The 22620-nt window shown below is 45.0% G+C and overlaps 1 protein-coding gene across 3 annotated transcripts in view; it reads left to right on the top strand.

The window, feature by feature from the left end:
* The window catches only part of Cdk20 (cyclin dependent kinase 20), a 57629-nt gene extending 35827 nt beyond the window's left edge, over window positions 1–21802 (top strand). The window contains exons 1-9 of one of the 3 annotated variants that reach the window (XM_028891721.2): window positions 10917–11234; window positions 11561–11674; window positions 14764–14952; window positions 15131–15252; window positions 15402–15464; window positions 16030–16153; window positions 16449–16604; window positions 17361–17554; window positions 21214–21802. In XM_028891721.2, coding sequence (XP_028747554.1) covers window positions 11160–11234; window positions 11561–11674; window positions 14764–14952; window positions 15131–15252; window positions 15402–15464; window positions 16030–16153; window positions 16449–16604; window positions 17361–17554; window positions 21214–21244 — 1068 coding nt within the window. In that variant the 5' untranslated portion in view covers window positions 10917–11159 and the 3' untranslated portion in view covers window positions 21245–21802. Of the gene's footprint in view, window positions 1–10916; window positions 11235–11560; window positions 11675–14763; window positions 14953–15130; window positions 15253–15401; window positions 15465–16029; window positions 16154–16448; window positions 16605–17360; window positions 17555–17682; window positions 18285–21213 lie in introns of those variants that run through there. The other 2 variants (XM_028891717.1, XM_028891722.2) reach the window with 2 other exon arrangements.
* Window positions 21803–22620: the final 818 nt, after the last annotated feature.

The raw sequence follows: 22620 nt of genomic DNA, 5'->3' as shown, positions 1-22620 counted from the left end.
TACACGATGGCACACAAGACCCCCTCACTTATTATGCACACATACACACACACTAAAATAAAATTTAAAAATGAGTATTTGAGGTCAGTCTGACTACATAGTGGGTTCAGGTCAGCTTGGGTTACAGAATGAGATTCCCCAGTTCAATACAAAAAAATTAAAATAAAAAACAAATAAATGAATAAAGCTAGTGGTAGGAATGGCACATTTCTAAAGGCAACAGATTATGAAGTTTAGTTCTAAGCAAGTAACTAAAGAAAAATAAGAATACAAAGGCACTACAGTATATTTCCTAAAATTTACAGTTTTTGGCAACAACAAAAAAAGATAAGACATGCAAAACAGCAGGGCGGTGGTGGTGCACGCCTTTAATCCCAGGCAGAGGCAGGCGGATCTCTGTGAGTTTGAGGCCAGCATGGTCTACAGAGCGAGATCCAGGAAAGGCACAAAGCTACACAGAGAAACCCTGTCTCGAAGAAAAAAAAAAGACATGCAAAACAAAGCAAAGTGTGCTCCAAACTCAGCACAAACATGCACAACCTCCCCAAACAAACAAATAAACAAAAAACTGAACCAAATCCCCACCCGACCACTCACTCAACCAAGCAAACAATGATGTCAAGTAGATCTAGATATTCAACTTAGCAAACAACTCCTTCAAAATAGCTGTCATCATTTATCCTAAAGGTTAAAAGACATTGTCTAGGCTAGGGTTTCTGTTGCTGCGACAAACACCATGGCCAAAAAGCAAGTTGGGGAGAAAGGGTTTATTTGGCTTCCACTTCCAGATCATAGTCCATTGTTGGAGGAAGTCAGGACAGGAACTCAAGCAGGGCTGGAGCCAGGAGTCAGGAAGGAGCTGGTGCAGAGGTCATGGAGGAAAGATGCTTACTGGCTTGCTTCCCTGGCTTGCTCAGTCTTCCTCCTTCCCTTCCTTCTTTCCTCCCTTCCTTCCTTCCTCCATCCTTTCCTCCCTCCCTCCCTCCCTTCCTTCCTTCCTCCCTCCCTTCCTCCCTTCCTTTCTTTTTCTTTTTTGAGACAGGGTTTCTTTGTGTAACAGCTCTGGTTGTGCTGGAACTCTCTGTAGATCAGGCTGGCCTCGAACTTACAGAGATCCCCCTGCCTCTGCCTCCTGAGTGCTTGGGATTAAAGGTGTATACCACCACAGCTCAGCACAACCTGCTTTCTTATAGAACCCAGGACCACCAGCCCAGGGATGGCACTATCCACCATGGGCTGGGCTCTCCTGAACTGATCACTGAGAAAATACCTTACAGCTGGATCTCATGGAGGCATTTCCTCAACTGAGGTTCCTTCTTCTCTGATGACTCTAGCTTGTGTCAAGCTGACATACAAAACCAGCCAGTACAGACATTAATGCAATTTATGGTTATTTTGAAGGCTTGTGCCTACACAAAACCAAGGGAAAAACTGTCAGAATGAACTTTATGAGTGCTGAAAAAATAGGAGCTAAACCAAGGAAAAGGCAACTTTAAAGCAGTCATGGGCTGGGGACGTCTTAGTCAGCAAAGTGCTTGGCATGCAAGCTTGGGGACTGGAGTTCAGTTCTTAGACCTCATGCAAAAAGCCTGGTGTGCTAGCACCAGTTTGTACATCAGTGTTGGGGAGACAGAAACAGGAAGATCCTGGGGGCTTGCTAGCTAGCCCCCCAACCTAATCAGTGAACCCTAGTCCTAGTGAGAGACTTTCTCAAAAACAGAGTAGATGGCTCCCAAGGAACGACACCTGGTATTGCTCTCTGGCCTCCATATGCATTCCCTCCCCCATACACACACACACACACACACACACACACACACCACACATACACACATACATCACACACACATCACACACACACACACACCACACATACACACATACATCACACACACATCACACACACACACACACCACACATACACTTCAATCACAACCACACTTACCCCACATACACACACACACCACACACACACACATAGACATACACACAGACACATCACACACAACACACACATACACCCCAATCACACGCACTTCTTCCACACCACACACACACAGCACACACCACACATACATCACACACACACAATATCACATACACACCACACACACACCACACATACATCACACACACACCACACACACACACAGACACATCACACACATATACACTCAACACACACATACATGCATATACACACTACATACATGCGTACATACATACACATATACATCCCACTATTGGAGAAATTATTTCAGGGAACCAGAGAGAGGAGAATTCTGGGAAGCGGAAGGCTGGGAGAGAGACTGCAGCCACCGCCAGGACAAGCAACATGTAGAGACTCTGGTAAGCCACCAGCCACGTGGCAAGGTATAGATTTATAGAAATGGGTTAATTTAAGATAAAAGAGCAGTTAGCAAGAAGCCTGCCACGGCCATACAGTTTATAAGTGATATAAGCGTCTGAATGATTATTTTATAAGTGGATTGTGGGACTGCGGGGCTTGGGGAACCTGGAGAGAAGCCCTCCAGCAACAAATGGCGCCCAACGGCTCGAGTTTCCACCTTAAACCTGAGAATATTTAATAACCAATTCTAAACAGAGCCAAAACCAGGTTCCTGCTTCTTGTCTCATACGGTCAGCTAGATACGGCAAAACGCAAGTTTAGACACTGGCAGGTTCCTGGCGGGTGCGTTTGACTGGCAGTATGGCGGAAATGAGGCATCTGCCAGCGGCAAATTAAGCTGTGTGGTAGATTTAGTCTTTACTAGTATTTAAAAAAAAAAAAAAAAAAAAAAAAAAAGAGGTTTCTGGGCTACACACTGCTTTGATAAAAGCTTAGACCCACTATTTCTGAGACTTGATGACTCCCAGAGCTGGCAAAAAACGTACCACTGCCATGTTGGGAAGCTGAAGTGGGCGGAGCCAGCAGCCACAGCGCCGTTTCGGGCTTACAATGGTACAGTTTAAAGCAATAGGCTCAAGGCTCAAGGTAATATAAAACATAAGCCACATAAAGATGGCTACCACACAGAGAATCTGGATTATGTTCTCTTTGATATTCATAACTAAACAAAAACATTTGATTACAAAAGCTGTTGAGTTATGCCAAAATGTATATTTTAAAGGTACCTTGACTTCAAAATTTGGATATAAGGATATGTTACTTTGGAAAAGAGGTTTTGCTTTTGTTTCCACAGAAAGCCAGAGGCTGTGGACTTGTTCCAGATTAAGATACATCAGGTTTCACCAGCCAAGACCCCCTGAAAGGTCTCTGATGACACCATGGCCCAGATGATCCAACATCCAGATCGGTTTCAAGGCAACTGGTTCACACAATACAGCCTCACGGACTACCCCATAGGTCTAAAATTTTCTTTGCGTCCCCATAAGATACAGCGCCCCCTCCAGCAGGAAGTAGTAAGAGATGCTACGCCCAAATTCCCAAATATACCAAGCTGGCTTTAGAGGTGGAATTGGCTCACTCCCCCTCTAAACCCAGACATATTGCTTTAAAAAAAAAATGGTTAAAAGATTCTTGTGTCCCAAATCAGAAGAGCCCTCTGGTGTGGGACAGAAAAAAACCAATATTTTTATTTAAAACAGGTTGATTATAAATGTGATCTCTTTCTAAAAAAGAAAAGGGGATATAATATAGATATATAGGAGGATATGGAGATGATAAGATAAAAGGGTAGATTAATGAACCTACTTTTAAAGAACAACTTGTTTAAAATGTTTTACATTGGTATAGATTTTAGTTTATGTTTAAAATGTTTTACATTGGTAAAAATTTTAGTTTATTAATACAAACTTAAAGTTAATTTTGTTATACTGTATATATATATTTCTATTCTTGTTTGAGGTATTATGTTTAACTCATTTAAAATTGTAATGGATGATTAAAAATAGATTAATAATCAGTCATCTATGATAATCATATTTGTAGCCATGTTAGTTAAGTCTTCTAGGTATACATAGATATATTTCAGATAGATAGGTAATCTTCAAACACTTCATAGACCTAGAGAATATGGCATTTAAATAACTTAAAATTCTGTTGATGTGAGACACAATTGCTCCTGGCTGCACCAATTGATCCCGAGAGAATGTTGGGCTTCTAAGACATTTCCATTTGGAAGTTTGTCTTTTGGCACAAAATGGCCTACTGGGCAAAGAACTGCCCTTGCCTTGACGGCTGACAGTACAAATGCAATGCTGTCCTTTCTGGACAAGCGGGACACAAGGAAAGCGACCACTGTACTCTGCCAAGACAGGGTAAGATGGTCTCTCAGAATTCCTCCTTCTGAAAATGGTCTGTCAGATACTCTAGGCCTGTAGCCAATTTGAATGCACCAACAATGCTGAGAAACATCAGGTGCTGTCCAGGCTGCCAGCTGTCTTGGTCTACTCTTGCAAGATTCCCGAAGTTGCTTGCATCCATCTACCATTTCTCAGGTACCATTATGTTCCTTCTCAGGTCTTTGATGTGGTTGAAAACTAGATAGTTGTAATTTCCTCAGTTATGATAAAAGATAAGTTAGATATAAAACCTTAAACTCACAAATATAAGATAGATAGGACATCTTCTTTAATATTGTAACTATAATTCTTGCTCGGTAATTGTTTTGTTATATGTAATTTTACCATGTTAAAGTTAAAACCTTCCTTTTTAAAAAAAAGAAAAAAGGGGAAGTGCTGTGGATATTGTTCTATATAAATAAAACACTGATGGCCAATGACCAGTCAGGAGGTAGGTGGGACAAGGAGAGAGGAGAATTCTGGGAAGCGGAAGGCTGGGAGAGAGACTGCAGCCACCGCCAGGACAAGCAACATGTAGAGACTCTGGTAAGCCACCAGCCACGTGGCAAGGTATAGATTTATAGAAATGGGTTAATTTAAGATAAAAGAGCAGTTAGCAAGAAGCCTGCCACGGCCATACAGTTTATAAGTGATATAAGCGTCTGAATGATTATTTTATAAGTGGATTGTGGGACTGCGGGGCTTGGGGAACCTGGAGAGAAGCCCTCCAGCAACATCCCACACATACACATCCGCACATATATACACAACACACACACACACACACACACACACACACACACACACACACAAGCTTTGTGATGTTTCTTGTTGGCCCTTTGCTTTACCCCCTTCCTTGATTGGTGGCCAGTCCTCTTGAAGCTTTCATGCCTCTAACAAACCATGGTCTAAACAAGAGATATTATTTCTTTAAAAATTATATTTACATAGCTCGGCAGTGGTGGCACACTTCTTTAATCCCAGGATTTGGGAGGCAGAGGCAAGTGGATCTCTGAGTTCAAGGCCACCCTGGTCTACAGAGTGAGTTCCAGGGCAGCCAGGGCTACACAGAGAAACACTGTCACAAAAAACAAACAACAACAACAAATTATATTTACATAAGCATGATTGAATTAAAAATATTTATTTTATTTTATGTGTATAATTGCTTTGCCTGCACATATGTACATGCAACTGTGTGCACACCTGTTGTCCACAGAGGTCAGAAGAGGCATCAGATCCTCTGGAACTGGAATTACTACATGGGCCACAATGTGGGGGTTGGGAACTGAACTTGGGCCTTCCTAACCACTGAGCCACCACTCCAGCCCCCTATTTAAAATTTCAAGTTAATTTACAATTAGCATACTCAGTAGGTATTGATCTTTTGTGGGTCAGGCAGTGCTACATCCAGCATGGCTGGGATGACGTGGGGTGGCAAGTGAATGAAGAAAGGACAGACTTACAGACACATATTGAAAAGCTGGGATTGGGTGGGACATGCTACACTGGTGGGGTGTACCTACTACGAGACAACCCAGGATCTCAGGGGGTTTATTATGTATAGCATTAATTAGCCAGTTTGGTAGGAGGTCTCTGCAGGCCAGCAGTCTCAGGTTGTAAACCTCCAGGAGAGGGAAGCTGTAGTTGCTAGTTTTTCCACACACTGCCAACACTCAAACTCAGACCAGAAGAAGGCTTTGCATCCACCTGAGTCTGACCCAAACACTCCCTGGGTCTGAGGCACTGAGTCCTTGACATGAGTTAATACATATTTTATTTATTTATTTATTTATTTATTTATTTATTTATTTATTTATTTATTTATTTGAGACAGGGTTTCTCTGTGTAGCTTTTTGCCTTTCCTGGAACTTACTTTGGAGACCAGGCTGGCCTCGAACTCACAGAGATCCACCTGCCTCTGCCTCCGGAGTGCTGGGATTAAAGGCGTGCGCCACCATCGCCTGGCAAGTTAATACATATTAACGCAGGACTTCATCTATTCCTTACACATTCACTCAGGGATTCCTTAGCTCCACACAGTGCAGCCATATCCCTGCATTTGGGTCAAAGTAGCTTTCACGAACCTGTGTTTATTAGGGATGAAGCAGTTATGCACGATTAGATATCTTTAAAGACACTGTGTAGCCCTGATACTTTCTTTGTAGGACTAGGCTGGCCCTGAGTCCACAGAAATCTGCCTGCTTCTGCCTCCAGAATGCTGGAATTAAGGGTGGGTACCACTACTCCTGGAAGATAATTTCATATACTTTTAAGGGAATAATAAAGATTGATTACAAATTGCTTTTTTAACATTTTTCATTACATTTTAATTTAATTTGTGTGTGTATGTGTGTTGGGTTCATGCTACAGTACATATATGAAGGTCAGAGATCAGCCTGTAGGATTCAGTCTCTCTATCGTGTGGGCCCTGGGGATGGAACTCAGGTTGTCGGGCTTCATGGCAGACACCTTTACCTGCTGAGCCATTTCACTGGCTCTGTGCTTCCTTTTTTTCTTTCTTAAAAAACAGTTTTGTTTTGAGCTGGGCGGTGGTGGCGCATGCCTTTAATCCCAGCACTTGGGAGGCAGAGGCAGGTGGATCTCTGTGAGTTCGGTGAGTTCGAGGCCAACCTGGGATACCAAGTGAGTTCCAGGAAAGGCGCAAAGCTACACAGAGAAACCCTGTCTTGAAAAACTAAAAAAAAAAAAAAAAAAAAAAAAAAAAAAAAAAAAAAAAAAAAAAAAAAAAAAAAAAAAAAAAACAACAACAACAAAAAACAGTTTTTTTTAAAAAGATTTATTTATTTTATTTTGTAGCAGATAAAAGGTCCTTGTACAAAAACACAGATGCTGTCTCTTCAAAGGAGGGAGAAGTTTATATGTTTCTACCCAGAATGCTGGCAAAGGATGTAGTTTACAACCTGGTGATCTTTTGCTGTTTGTAGGGCCAGGCTTCACCAGAATCCCCCAGAATATTATGTTTGTTTACCCTTACTAAATCTTGGGCATTGCTTCTCAGTCCATAAAACCATCCTTATGAGAGATACCACCTGTGCTCTAAGTAACTTCTGTTATCTCAGGGCCAGGCCAATCCTGATTGCCACAGGTGTTATGTCCACCTCAGTCATTCTACCTAGACCCTTATCTTGAACATTGTTTCTTAGTCAACATCTTTATGGAAGAAACCATGTGTATTCTGTAAAGAGTTTTAATGTAAACGTGTCTTAAGCTTTGTTGTACACATGGAATTGAGTTAATTGTCATCAGAAAACTCTTCCAAAATTGTGCTGTGCTTAAGTATGGCTAAAATAAACCACTTGGTGTCAGACTCCAGAAGTTTGACCAAGCACTGGCTAACTAAGTTGTCCTGAACAGAGTGGGTGTTTTGTTCAAATGTATGTCTGTGCACCACGTGCATGCCTGATGCTAGAGGAGCTCAGAAGATGGTTTAGAATCCTGAATTGGAGTTATGGACAGTTATGAGCTGACATGTGGGTGCTAGGAATTGAATCTGACTTCACTAGCACTGTGTATTAGTCAGGGTTTTCTAGGGCAGAATTTATTGAACAAATGAATCTATCTATCCGTCTATCTATCTATCTATCTATCTATCTATCTATCTATCTATTTATCTAAAGGAGATTAATTAAAATGGCCTATAGGCTATGGTCTAGCAAGTCCAACAATGGCTAACAAGGAAGGTCCAAAAATCTCATGAGGCTGTATGTTTCAGCTGGTCTTCAGTATATGCCAGAATCCTGAAGAAGTAGGTTCTAACACTAGTGAAAGAAATGAACTTGCTATTGAAAGTTAGCAGGCAAAGAGAGAGAAAGCTTCCTTCTTCCATGCCCTTTATGTAGTCTGGACTCACTTCAAAGGATTTAACTAAGAAAAAAATTCCCCACATGTATATCCTGTTGCTTGCATTTTAGTTAATTCCAGATGTAGTCAACTTGACAACCAAGAATAGCCATCACACACTGAGTATTTAGCTCGATTTCTAGTCCCAGGTATGGTTTCCCTCTTGTTCCCGTAAGTCTAATGGAGAACTGTTCGTCACCACCAATGTATTATGTCACTCTTGCACCCTTAGAGCTGGTACTCCACACTCCAACCAACAACTCTTTAGTCTGACACGCATACTCAAGTGGAGAGCATAGCACACAAGAGTTAGCATGAACCAATATTACTGATTTACAGGTTTTGATAGTTGTCAGCTGTGCCATTTTGCTGGGGTGGTGGGTCATAGCAACAAGAAAAAGATCTGGAGCATTTAAAGAAACAAAGCACAATGACTAAGGACGAGGCAGGTAATAAATGTTGTTCCTACTTTTGTCTGCTCAGGCCTGCCATACTTCAGACACTAGGTGTCAGCAGAATACCTTGCCTTTCTCTGATCTCTATTGTCAGTTGGAGACAGTTCTCTCTCTCTCTCTCTCTCTCTCTCTCTCTCTCTCTCTCTCTCTCTCTCAAATTAAATGCATTTTTTTGCTTTTTGAGAATTTTATACAATGAGTACTATATTTATATAATTTCATTCCCAACTCCTCCTGTGCCTCCCCTTATTTCTTCTTAAATTAATAATCTCTTCTTTATTTATTATTGTTACATATATGTATATATACGTGCATAAATGTGCATATATGTATATGTATCGATATACACGAGTGTATGCATACACACATATTTGTATATCTATCTATATAAGACTAAGTTTATTTAGTGTTGCTCTTATGTACAGGTATGACCACTTGGTATTGGATAACCTACCAGGGGACTTATCCCTGGAGAAAACTGATTTCCTTCCTTTCTTAGAACTCTCTCAGTCATTGAGACAGGTCTTTCTTTGTAGTCTAGGCTGGATTTGAACTCATGATCCTTCTGCCTTTCAGCATCCAAAGTACTGGAATTACAGGCTGTATCACCTGGTAGTGGGCTGATACTTTTTATTTTTAAGTATGAGAAGTTTTTCTTTCCTTTTTTAAAGTTTGTTTTAGGACTTTTTACGTATTCAGCTCAAGACACTGGTTACTGGTGAACAAAAGGAAAGGTTTCAGCAAAGATGTGGAACTCACAATATTGTGGGGACAAACTCTTCTAAGAAAATAGTCTTGTCTTGGGAGTCAGAGGCAGGTGGATCTCTGTGAGTTCCAGGCCAGCCTGCTCTACATACAGAGTTCTAAGCCAGCCAGAGGTACACAATGTGACCCTGTCTCAAAAAAAAAAAAAAAAAAAAGGAAGAAAGAAAAAAGACGCTCTCATGATATTATGAGTAAAAAGAGAGGCACGGTAGCCAACATATTGATTTTTCTCTACTTATTGGTGTGTCCTCATATATAAAATTATAATAAAATACAGTGTATCAGTTTGGATGTCAATGCTACATTCTCCTTAATTCTGAGAAGTAACTAGCTTACTAGAGCTAAACTCAGCTTCAAGTCAAGGATGATCTTGAATTCCTGGGCTTCCTGCCTCTACTTCCCAAGTGCTAGAAGAACAAGGAGTACACCACATCTGTTTTTTTCTTTTTAACTTGAGGCTCTTCCTCACACTGCGGTCCAATCTTGAATTTTCTGTTTTCCTGATTTAGCCCCATGAGTAGTGTGCACAGGGCTTGCAAAACTTTTACTATTTCATGCCCAGAGGAGGGTTCCACAGCCATTCCATAGGCCCAGCCTCACACTCTGTTTAAAGGCCTTGTTTGTTTTGTGTCTGAGAGTCTCACACTGTAGCTCATGCTGGCCTTGAACCTGAGGCAATCCCCCTGCCTTAGTGTCCTTAGTGTTGGGATTGGAGGAATGAGTCACCATGCTGGCGCACATATCAACAAAAGCACGAAAGGGTTGTGTTTCTCTGCATCATTGCCTTCCCAGCATTTGGGCATGCTCCTTTCCCTCTCCTCTTCTGCCTTTCTTGATTTCTCTTTACTATGTTCGCACTTAACCATAGCCTAACTGGCTTCATACTTGAGATCTTCTTAGCCTCGTTCTGCTGGGTACTGGAATTATAGGCAGGGCAACCACACCCTGTTTATCATCTAATTTCCTGATAATAATCATCCTAAAGGGTGTGAGATACCTTACTGTGGTTTGATTTCATTTATCATAATTAGTAGGGATGCTGTCATTTCACGTGCTTATTGGGCATTTCACTCTATTTTGAGAGAAGGTCTCAGTGCAGGCTGCTTTGAACTGACTATGTAGATGAGGATGACCTTGCCAAGTATTGGGACTGCATATGTACTTTAGTGAGACCAGCTTATGTGGTACTGGGAATCGAACCAACGGCTTTGTGAACTCTAGGCAAGCACTTCATCCCCAGGCCTAGTATGCTCTTTTAAAAGGTACTTGGATTCATGATGCCTAGTGGAGAGACCAGAGGCCCAAGTGATTCTCCACGACTCAGCTCTGGGCTTGTCTCCAACACTAGATTGAGTCAGTTACAAAGAGGATCATCTGCAGCTAGTGGCAGACTAGATTCTTGCATTGGGTACTCCTGCGGGCTTCTGGATGTCCCCCGCCCGCGGCACCTCTCTAGCAGAGGCCCCGCCCCTGAGGGCGTGAACACACCCTTCACTTGCGTGGCCCTGCCCCTCCCGGCCGTACGCAGTAGCGTTTGTCACGTGGCGCCGTGGCCGGATTTGTGGAGTTAGATCATTCTCCGGTGACTGCCGAAGGGTTGGAAAAGTGCTGCCCAGCGGGGATGCAGATTCCTGACTGAGCTCAGCGTGGTTCTTTCCGGTCACGTGCTGTGCGGAGCAGCTGCTAGACACGTTATTGCTAGGCAACGCTTGCACGCTTTGTCCCGCGCTGGATCCCCGCAGTGGAGGATCTGGGCGCCGCTGGCCGACATGGACCAGTACTGCATCCTCGGTCGCATCGGGGAGGGCGCCCACGGCATCGTCTTCAAAGCCAAGCACGTAGAGGTGAGGCCAGGCCGCACGCGCTGGTCCGAGGGGTGCCCGCTGCGTTCCCCCTGCCTCAAGCCGTGAGCTGCGGCCTTTTAGTGCTGAGACCTGCCAGTACGCGGGCCTCAGGGGTCTCTGGTTGCTTGTCCCGGTCCCTTCTGTAGTGATCCCACTTCCAGCGGCGGGACTGCGGGAGCGCATCCCCTAGCGGACGGTTTAGATATTCCCGACCTGGGGGGTGGGGGTGTGGAGAATCTCTGTAGGTATCTTGTTCCTGGTGTGTTCTCTCCCAGCCCTTCCTTGCTGAAGGTTTTCTGGCAGTGTCTGCACTCTTTCTTGCACAGACTGGAGAGATCGTTGCCCTCAAGAAGGTGGCTTTGCGGCGGCTGGAAGATGGCATTCCTAACCAGGCCCTAAGGGAAATCAAGGCTCTGCAGGAGATCGAGGACAGTCAGTATGTGAGTGGGGCTGGGCTCCGGTGGGCAGGCTGGGCTGCGGTGGACAAGACCGTGGGCGGCAGGTTCCAAGACAGCTTCTTGCCCTCTTTCACTCATTCCCATCCCTCCCTAACACCTACATACACTTTAAAGGATTCCCTGCTCCTGCCTGCTTACCCCTTGTTAATGCTCCCAGGTCCACTGTTTGCCTGAGTACTTCGCGCCCCCCCCCTTCTCTCTCTCATTTACTCACCCAGTGCTCACACACTCATTCATCATTTCACTTTATTTTGTGATTTCTCTCTCTCCTTTCCTTTTTGCCCCCCCCCACCTCTCCCACCTTCCTGTTTTCCTTCCCTCTCAATGCTAGGCAGGTGCTGTGCTGCTAAATTATGTCCCCACACTAATTCCTCAGTAACTTGTACCCGCTGAGCCTCTACTTTGTTCTACAGGTGTGTTAAAGGCTTTATGTGTGCTCACCTGAGTTCTTCCTGCTTTTCAAAGTAGGTGTCAGGAATTTGTTAAGCAAGGGGAATGTTTCATTTTCAGCATCAGTTCATGGGTCCTCAGCTATCCAGTGAAGACTTTGGGTTGAGTGCCACTGGTAGTCTTTCCCTGGGGCCTCCTAAAAGTCCTACCTGTGCACGGGACCGGTGACACTGAGGAACTGGTCCCAGTCTGTTTTCTGAGAACATTGTGTAATGGAATCAGTAGGAGGTCACACACCTGGTGTATGTCTGTGTGCTAGTGTGTTGTGAATTCTGGTGGTGTGTGTTTCAGGACTGACTGTAGATGAGATATATTTTCATTTCTTATTCCTTTATAACTTGTGTACTATCTGAATGTAGGTGTATGTTTTAATTTGTCCAATGATTATTTATTAGAAAAAAACTCAATAAGATGTTTCTGTTTTGTTGCTGTTGAAAATTAAAGGTCCTTCCAGACAGCCTGTGTGTGGGACAGGGGTGCAAGGTCCACAAGGATACTGATGATAGCCAGCCATCTGAAGTTGCCATTTTAATTAATTAATTAATTAATATTTAATTTTATGTGTATGAACATTTTGCCTGCATGTATGTGTGTGTACAGTGTGTGTGCGCCTGCTGCCCATGGAAGCCAAAAGAGGGCATTAGATTCCCTGGAACTGGAGTGATGGACGGTTGAGAGCTACTATATGGGTGCTAGGACCCAAACCTGAGACCTCTGCAAGAGCAACAAGTACTCTTAACCACTGAACTTTCTCTCCACCCCAAAGTTTTCATTTTAAAAAATGCACTAGGGGGTTAGGGAAATGGCTCAGTGGACAGTGTTAAGCAGGTGAATGCCAGGTGGGTGTGGTACCCCATCTGTGAGTCAAAGTTTGTAAGGTACTGGATGGGGGATCCCTGGAGCAAGCTGGCTAGTCAGACCAGCGTATTGATGAAGCTCTGAATTCAATAGAGACATTGCCTCAACAGATAATGTGGAGAGCAATTACAGACGACTCCTGACTTCAGCCATGGTTCTCCATATGTTCATGTACACACATACATCCAAACACAAAGACGTGTAAAAAATAGATTTGTCCCCAGCCTTTATCATCTTCTTCACTAACTACCACTTCTTAGGTGTCCCTTCAGGGACTAGCATCTGTCTAGGTTTCAGGAGCACAGGACAGAACAGAAATGTTCATCAGCTGGATGTTGTGGTTTACACCTGTAATCCCAGCACTTAGGAAGTAGAGGCAGGAGGATCCAGGTCATCTTATGCTGCATAGTGAGTTCAAGTCCTTTCCTCCCCACTGTTCCAAAAAGATACTTATTTTCTTGTCCCTCTAGCCATCTCTGCTAGCCTTAGGGCCTTGTTCTTTCTGCTTTCCCTGCTCAGACCTGCTTCTGTAGCTAGAGTTTTCCTGCCTTGCCCACAGTCAGGACAAATCTTTGTCACCCGCCAGTCCCACAGCCGCTCAGACCCAACCAAGTAAACACAGAGACTTATATTGCTTACAAACTGTATGGCCGTGGCAGGCTTCTTGCTAACTGTTCTTATAGCTTAAATTAATCCATTTCCATAAATCTATACCTTACCACGTGACTGGTGGCTTACTGGTGTTTTCACATGCTGCTGATCATGGCGGCAGCTGGCAGTGTCTCTGCCTCAGCCTTCTGCTTCCCAGAATTCTCCTCTCTCCTTGTCCCACCTACTTCCTGCCTGGCCACTGGCCAATCAGTGTTTTATTTATTGACCAATCAGAGCAACAGATTTGACATACAGACCATCCCACAGCATGCTTCCTTGACATTTGCATAACTGGCTCCTCCCCCGACCTACCCCTGACCAAACCCTTCTAATAAAGTATACACATTTTCTTTGCTCTCTCACAATCACACTGCCCTGTATTCCTACACCTTACAGAACCTAAACATATATTCCCTTTATTATCTATGGTCATTTATTCCCTGTTCTGTAAGCTTCCCTGAGTCCTTGCATCCTAGCTCGCTGCTCTGAGCAGCCTGGGCCTTAAGACTTTGGTAGCTACTCTGTGTGATGTATCTTCATTGTCCCAGTCCCAGGGAAGATGTGATTCCTGGTTCTGTCCCCAGGGTGCTGGGCTTTAATGTTCCTAGAGGAAATGGGTGACAGTTGGTACTTGAATGTGCCTCTCCAGGTGATCTGCAGGTGAGTGGGCTGGGTTGAGCAGTGGGTTGCTGCTGCCCACTAAGTGACCTTCTGACCTTTTCCCTGATTATTAGTGGAGAGTTAGAGTGGAGACCACTTGTCTCTGGATAGCAGAGCACCATGAGCCCTGAGTTCCCTGGCTGTCTTTGCTTGCCTGGCCCTCTGTCAGGGCCTGGCTGATGGTACTGCTGGTGGTGGGGCAGGAGCAGAGGAGGTCTGGAGGCAGTCCAGAGCAGTGGTCTCAACCTTCCTAATGCTGCAACCCTTTAATGCAGTTTCTCATGTTGTGATAACCCTCACCCATAAAATTATTTTCATTGCTACTTCATAACTGTAATTTTGCTACTATTATGAATCATAATGTAAATATTTTTGGACATAGATGTTTGCCAAGGGGAGACCCACAGGTTGAGAACCACTGGCTTAGAGGCTGATAGGATTTCTTCCCCCAGGTGGTGCAGCTGAAGGCTGTGTTCCCACATGGTGCAGGGTTTGTGCTGGCCTTTGAGTTCATGCTGTCAGACCTGGCAGAGGTGGTGCGCCATGCCCAGAGGCCACTGGCCCCGGCACAGGTCAAGAGCTACCTGCAGATGCTGCTCAAAGGTGTTGCGTTCTGCCACGCCAACAACATTGTGCATCGGGTTAGTACCAACATGGGCTGCGGTGGGCTAGAGTGAGCTAATCCTTGAAGAGGGTACAGTCAGGGGGTCTTAAGGTCAGCAGCCAGGGCTGTGGCTTTAGAGGAGATGGTGGCCGGGCTGCCTGTTTCCCTGTCCGTCTAGGTACAGGGGAGACTGATATCTCCTTTTGTATGCACAGGACCTGAAGCCTGCCAACCTGCTCATCAGTGCCTCAGGCCAGCTCAAGATAGCTGACTTTGGCCTGGCCCGGGTCTTCTCTCCAGATGGTGGTCGCCTCTACACACATCAGGTGGCCACCAGGTAGTGGGGCTGTATCCCTTCCAGTCCTCTCACTGGGGAAGAGACACCTCTGTACCTTCTGTCCAGGCATGGGCTCTGAGGCTGGGATGAACTTGTAGCTTCTCGTCAGAACAGTAATCCACTCGTGATCTCAAACCCCTTTCCTCCAGGTGGTACCGAGCTCCTGAGCTCCTGTATGGTGCTCGGCAGTATGACCAGGGCGTCGACCTATGGTGAGACACTGGGGTAGATGAGGTAATGTGTGCCATGGGGATGTCCTCTCTGGTTAGACTAGTCTGAGCAGCTTGGGATCTATGTTCTTCACCCTGATGTTTTTGAGTTTGTTGGGGGAAGGTTAGGAGAGTGGTAATCTCAGTCAGGAGGCTTCTGGGAATGGAGGGTGAGGTGGTCTGAGGAACAAGGCATGTGGTATGTTTAGGTATCTGACTTGAGGATAAGACAGTGGTAAGCTAGAGTGAGGCTTGTGTCCCTAGGTATGAAGGCTCAGCATTTTGGGGGACTAGGGAGATAGTTTGTGGTGTTCAGAGGTCTAAGGTTTGAGTTATTTTACGTTTCTGCCCCCCAAAACAGGAGGAGCTGGGTGTCCCAGACATGAGGCTCTAATTGTATTGGAGCTGTCAGGGGCTGCTCTGTTCTAGAACTGATGTCTGAGGGGGAATAATAATGGCTGCACTAGAAACCTCTGGACCTTGACCCTGGCATGAGGTGTTAGTGCTGTTGTGGGTAGCTTGATCACCCATGTGTGAGATGTCCAGTTGCTTAGATCTGTATCCACAGGGCTGTGGGCTGCATTATGGGAGAGCTGTTGAATGGGTCCCCCCTGTTCCCTGGAGAAAATGACATCGAGCAACTCTGCTGCGTGCTTCGCATCCTGGGCACCCCCAGTCCTCGCATCTGGCCGGTTAGTAGCAGCCATTGCTGGGTGGGTGGGGGGCATTCCCCAGTAGGAAGTGACTCCTTATGCAGATGTCCCAGGGCCCCAGCCTCCCTTGATCAATGAAGATCACTTTCTTGGCCTTGCAGGAGGGCCAGGTTTTGTCTGGGTAGCATTTCAGCAAGTTGGGCAAGGAGCAGGCCTCAGAGAGGGTGAGAGGGGCTGACGGAGAGCATGTGTGGGTGATGATGAGCCCTGACCTGAGTGCATCGGGCGTGGAGAGGCAGGGGCTGCTCATTGCCTTTTCCTCTCCCGGGGTCAGGAGATCACAGAGCTGCCTGACTACAACAAGATCTCCTTCAAGGAGCAGGCGCCAGTGCCCCTGGAGGAGGTACTGCCTGACGCCTCTCCCCAGGCCTTGGACCTGCTGGGTCGGTTCCTCCTCTACCCTCCACACCAGCGTATCGCAGCCTCCCAGGTAAGGTTCAGGGTTGTGGTCACTGTTCTGATACTCTGCCCTCAGTAGCCATGGGACCCTGCCAAGTCGGTGACTCTCAGAACCCCAGGAGATGGGACTTTACAATGGGGTGTTTTTCAGGAGGCTTCAGGAGAGTAGTGAGTGACCTCGCCCTCTGTCCATCTCCTCTCTCTTGTCAGTGGTTCCTTCGTGCAGTTACAGGTGTTGGAGGTGTGAGTGTTGTCTCCCTCGTACCTTATCCGATTGCTCTTCATGTCCTTATCCCTCCTGTGCTTGCTCCTTCCCTTGGGCTTGTGCTCCTGTGTCCTAACCCTTCAAATCCTGCAGCATCTCTCTGGTCTTCAGCCTTTCTCCCCAGCTCTGTTATATGACTTGTCCTGGGAGACATGAACAAGTGTCTGTTCACTCCAGGTAGACACTGATAACAAATCTGACCTGAGTCTAGTCTCAGTTTCAGGTGCTTCCTGGGACTTGTGAGTTTCCTTTACTTCCTGAATCTTTAAGGAGCCTCCTGCCCAGAGAGAATGCTTCAATTGGGGGAAATAGCTACACAACAAGCTATCATTATAGCTGAGGACATACTATGCATTTTGCCCCTTCCTTTGTTGGCAAGACTTTTAAGCTCATTGCCATGTTCCCAGCTGCTGGAACAGTGCTCCAGACAGGCACACAGGCAAGGTTTGCTGAGTCAGCTGAATGATTCTGGGGCTGGTAGTGACTGGATTTCTTCTACTGACCCTTATTTGCTACCCTCAGGCCCTTCTGCATCAGTACTTCTTCACAGCTCCTCTGCCTGCTCATCCATCTGAGCTGCCAATTCCTCAGCGCCCAGGGGGACCTGCACCCAAGGCTCACCCAGGCCCTCCCCATGTGCATGACTTCCATGTGGACCGGCCTCTTGAGGAGTCACTGCTGAACCCAGAGCTGATTCGGCCCTTCATCCCAGAGGGGTGAGATGCTCGCCCTATCCTGCCGCTTACCCCAGGAGCACCTAGACAGTCATTCCTCTGCCTCTTCCTTATTTGCCTCCATGGCCTCCCCAAGGCTATACACACCACACCTTGTCCTTACTCCGTAGCCTGCTTGAGAGCTGGGCTCCAGGAGGCAGAACCGTGAAGATGTCCAGCCCAGCAGAGAACAAGACTCACAGCCTCCATAGACGACTAGCTGTGTCCTTCCCCAGGGCTGCCACTCAGTGGTGTCACCTGCCTTGGAGATGGTTCTCCAGGCTCTGTCTCCTGCTCAAGTACATTGCTATTAGAGCATCACCTGGGGAGGCACAGCTAGGAAGACAGGCTTGCTATGGTCTGGTTCCCAGGGTCCTCTGAGCCAGGATTTGAGATTCACATAGAAGCCCTGAGTATTTCTGCCTGTTTCTATTAGGGAAATTGACAATGGTGGCCCCTTAATTCATAGGGGTCAGTCACCCAGAAGGTGCTTCCAGTCAGGGCCACTTTGGTCCTGAGGCTTCCTGTGCCGTCCATGTGACTTGAGTGCTCACCAGTCAGGGTCCAGAAGTTGAGGCCCAGAGACAGACAGTCTGGCTCCCAAAGCACACTTTCCACATGTTGGGTGGTTAGTCAGTTTTTCTGAAGGATAAGAGTGAGCCAGAGGCTGCTGTGAATATTTGAAGCAGGCATTCCTGGAATTCATTCAGTAAATAAATGCCAGTGTAACTCAGCCAGCTTGTTGATTTCTGTTTCGTAGGAATATAGAAGATAAGTCTAAAACAGTTCTCAACCTTCCTAACGCTGTGACCCTTTAATACAGTTCCTCAGGTTGTAGTGACCCCCAACCATAAAATTATTTTCATTGCCACTTCATAGCTGCAATTTTGCTATTGTTATGAATCATAATGTAAATATCTGATATGCAGGATATCTGATATGAGATCCCTGTGAAAGGGTCGTTCGACCCCCAAGGGGTCATAACTCATAAATTGAGAAACACCGGTCTAAATGTTACTGAGATGTCAAGGACCAAGAGGAGGGAGCAGACAGAAGACGTTGAGAGGACTTACTACAAGGTTATATAAAACTAGGACAGGATATTGTTTCAGGAATTGATTAGACTCTTAACTATCAATTATTCAGATACCTAATAAAATATGCTAGTGGTTATGGCATATACCTGTAACCCTAGCACTCAGGGGTCTGAGATAGGAGGGTTCTCAAGAGTGGAAGGCCACCCTGGGCTACAGTGGGAGATCCTGTCTCAAAAAGAAAAAGTGTAGATGTGTATATATGTATATGTGTAAGCATGTATATAATATACACACAAAGGAGACACATTATATTCTTAAAATATTTGTTTTAGACCTAACATGTATTGGTTGTTGTGTGAGTATTGGGGACACAGAGGTGACTAACAGATTTACACTATACTGTGCTGTGGATATCATTCTATATAAATAAAACACTGATGGCCAGTGACCAGACAGGAAGTATAGGCAGGACAAGGAGAGAGGAGAATTGGGGAAACAGGAAGAAGGGGGAAAGACACTGCAGCCACCGCCAGGACAAGCAACATGTAAAGATGCCGGTAAGCTACCAGCCACGTGGCAAGGTATAGATTTATAAAAATGGGTTAATTTAAGATATAAGAACAGTTAGCAAAAAGCCTGCCACGGTCATACAGTTTATCAGTAATATAAGTGTCTGAGTGATTATTTTATACGTGGATTGTGGGACTGTGGGGCTTGGTGGAGCCTGGAGAGAAGCCCTCCAGCAACAATACTGTGCTCAGAAAATCTTGATGTCTTCATAATCCAACCTCCTTTTATTTCTCTGGTCACGTCTTTGTAGACTCTAAGGTTAGTCGGGCTCCATTAGTTTCTTGTAGCTCTTATGTATGCACAGGTGACAACTTGTGTCTGGACTCTGTTTGGAAACAGTTAAAAGGTACAGGCTGATAAAAATGTAGTCCATTTGGTGATTTACAAACTGGTGCCTTCAGTGATCTCTGAAAAACCTTCTCTAACTCCACACTGCACAGTGATATTCAGGCAAACAATAAAAACAGCAGAACACTAGCTCTCACCAGATGGTGCGACCACCACACTTGGTACTTTCTAGAGTAATAAGGTAGAACAGTGTAGGCATTATTGAAAGCCATGTAATACATACGACAAAGCACAAATATACAGTATACAGTAGGATGGTTGTCCCTCCCCCCCCCCAAAAAAAAAAAAAAGAAAGAAAAGGTTTTATTCAACTTGTTCTTTTCAAGCTGAGATGATGAGCCTGGCTTTGAACTCCTTTTGTGAGTGAGATGACTTTGATGTCTTGTCTCTAACTTTTATTGGGATCACAAGCCTGTATCACCACATTCCACTCATAGTAGTAATTTAAATGCAAAGAGTACATGTTGTAGCTGGAACAAAGGTGATTACTTGTATTAAAAAGGGAGTGAAACATATTTTCAAGAGTGAAATTATAAATATAAATCAAACTTTTAGAAGTAAAAGAATTAAAAAATGTGGTATAGTTTGATGTCAGAGTAGACAATTACTAGGGATAAATATTAAACTCTATAATGAATTGAAAAAAAATTGCTACATATGTATGCACACAATACAGATCTTTTTCCTCTTTTTGATATTGAGTCTTATATAGCTGAGGCTAGCATCAAACTCATTATGTAGTCAAGATTAGCTTCAAACTCACTGTGTAGTCCAGAATGGCCTTGAACTCATCCTGCTGCCACTTATCATGTGCTGAGATTGCTGGTGTGAGCTACCAGTTCTGGATTCAGCAGTGCTGAGGATTGAACCCAGGGCTTTGCGCATACTGGATGTTCCAGCCCTTTCTCTGAGGGCTCAACAAGGCCTTGCTGTCTTAGTCCATATTGTCCTGGAGCTCATGCTTCCTAGACTCTGGTGTAGCTGAGTTTACAGGTGGATGCCACTGCAGCTGACTTCACAGTTTTAGATGTGAACAGTGAGAGAGCTAAAAATAGACAAATCCACTTTCAAGGTTTAAAGTTAGGTCTGGTATGGCTGCTAGTGGTGGCATACAATTTTAATGCCAACACTTGAGATGCAGAGGCAGGCAGATCTCTGTGAGTTCAAGGCCAGCTTGGTCTACATAGGAAGTTCCAGCCTAGCCTGGTCTACATAGTAAGACCCTGTCCAAAAAAATGTAAGTATGATTGGATTCATGGCAGGCAAGGCATAAGGAAAAGATTGGTGTGTGTGTGTGTGTGTGTGTGTGTGTGTGTGTGTGTGTGTGTGTGTGCAAGTACATGTGTGCCTTAGCACATGTGCAAAGGTCAAAGGACAACTTTTCAAGAGTTGGTTTTCTCCTATCATGTGTGTCCCAGGGATTGAGTTCAGGTCATTAGGCTGGGTGACAAGTGCCTTTACCAGTAGAGCCATTTTGTTGGCCCCAGGTATAGGGTTTATGTAGATATTTCATTCACATAAGGGATCTGAGAATCCATAGACTGACATCTGCAGGGTTCTGGAAGCAATTCCCTGTGCACACTCATGGATGATTGCATTTTACTACAGTGCCAAAATACTTGGTGGATTTAATAAAGTGAGACATTTGTTTGTAGTGCTGCCATTATATTGAATCACAGTATTTCACAGGCTATTTTTTGTCTCCAGAGGGGAGCTGATTCACACCCTGGTTGTGTGAATTTGAGGAATTTCCAGAAATTACCTGCAAAGTCCTTACCCAGGACTGGGAAGTCTTCTCTATCTAGAAACAAATGTTCATGTCTCCAGTTCACCAGGAGGCTTCATCCAGGTGGAAGATATGCCTGTTACCTGGTTCCTGGTCTCTCTCCATTACTAACCTGGGCACTAAGGATGGGATTCCAAAGCTATCTGCCATCTTCCACCCCAGCCTGGCTGAGACATCCCTTTCATTTGGGAATTCTTTCCTTCTGGAGGCCTGGAGCCTTACCTCCATCCACTCAGCAGGTGCACATGGCCCATCCCTGGGCTCTTGAGAGAATCCCAGCCTATCCTCAGCAGGTGGTCAGAGGCTACGCTTGGGATTGAGGAAGCTCTTCAGAGGAGTCTTTTCTCTGAATGGAACTTGAGAGAGATAGCATCTTTCTGTCAGGTTTTAAGGGTATGGAGGGACTGGAAGAGTATCTGTCCTCATATGACAAGAACAAGTGCTGTGGGATGTTCTGTATAGCAAATGTGTTGCTCGGATTGGTCAATAAATAAAACACTGATTGGCCTGTGGCTAGGCAGGAAGTATAGGCGGGACTAACAGAGAGGAGAAAAGAAAGAACAGGAAGGCAGAAGGAGTCACTGCCAGCCGCCGCCAGGATAAGCAGCATGTGAAGATGCCAGTAAGCCATGAGCCTTGTGGCAAGGTATAGATTTATGGAAATGGATTGATTTAAGCTATAAGAACAGTTAGCAAGAAGCCTGCCACGGCCATACAGTTTGTAAGCAATATAAGTCTCTGTGTTTACTTGTTTGGGTCTGAGTAGCTGTGGGACTGGGTGAGAGATTTATCCTGACTGTGGGCCAGGCAGGAAAACTCTAGCTACAAGCAAGCCTAATATTAGGCTTCAGGGGTAAATGAAATTCATAAAGAGAATAAAATTGGAAGGAGAAAGAAAGTACTAATGATTTTATGTGCTTGTGAATGGCAGGGACTTTTAACAGTGGGAGTGGGTCTCAGTATTAACAAGGATCTAAGACAGGAAAAAAGAGAAGAGAAGAGATAGAGACAGAGCCATAAACTAGCTGACCTCTGGATTTTTCCTCTGGTTGCTTAGAAATAGTGTCTGCCTGATCTTCAACTTCACACCTTTCTCTTCCTTCAGTCTCTAGAACAGAGAGGCTTCATACAGGTGACAGATTTGCCTATGACTCCTGGTTTCCTCCACTGTTTTGTGACACTGTTCCTGGAGACATCTATTTACCCCAGCTAGGGAACCAATAACAGACCAAGATACAAATATCACCAAAGTTCAACTTGGTGAAACAGTGTTGCTGAGTGTGGTGGATTGAAAGAAAGGGAACGCACCAAAGGGGATGGTTCATGCC

This window comes from Peromyscus leucopus, chromosome 5 (genome assembly GCF_004664715.2).
Source record: "Peromyscus leucopus breed LL Stock chromosome 5, UCI_PerLeu_2.1, whole genome shotgun sequence".
Taxonomy (NCBI): domain Eukaryota; kingdom Metazoa; phylum Chordata; class Mammalia; order Rodentia; family Cricetidae; genus Peromyscus; species Peromyscus leucopus.
This window is presented reverse-complemented; position numbering and strand designations above follow the sequence as displayed.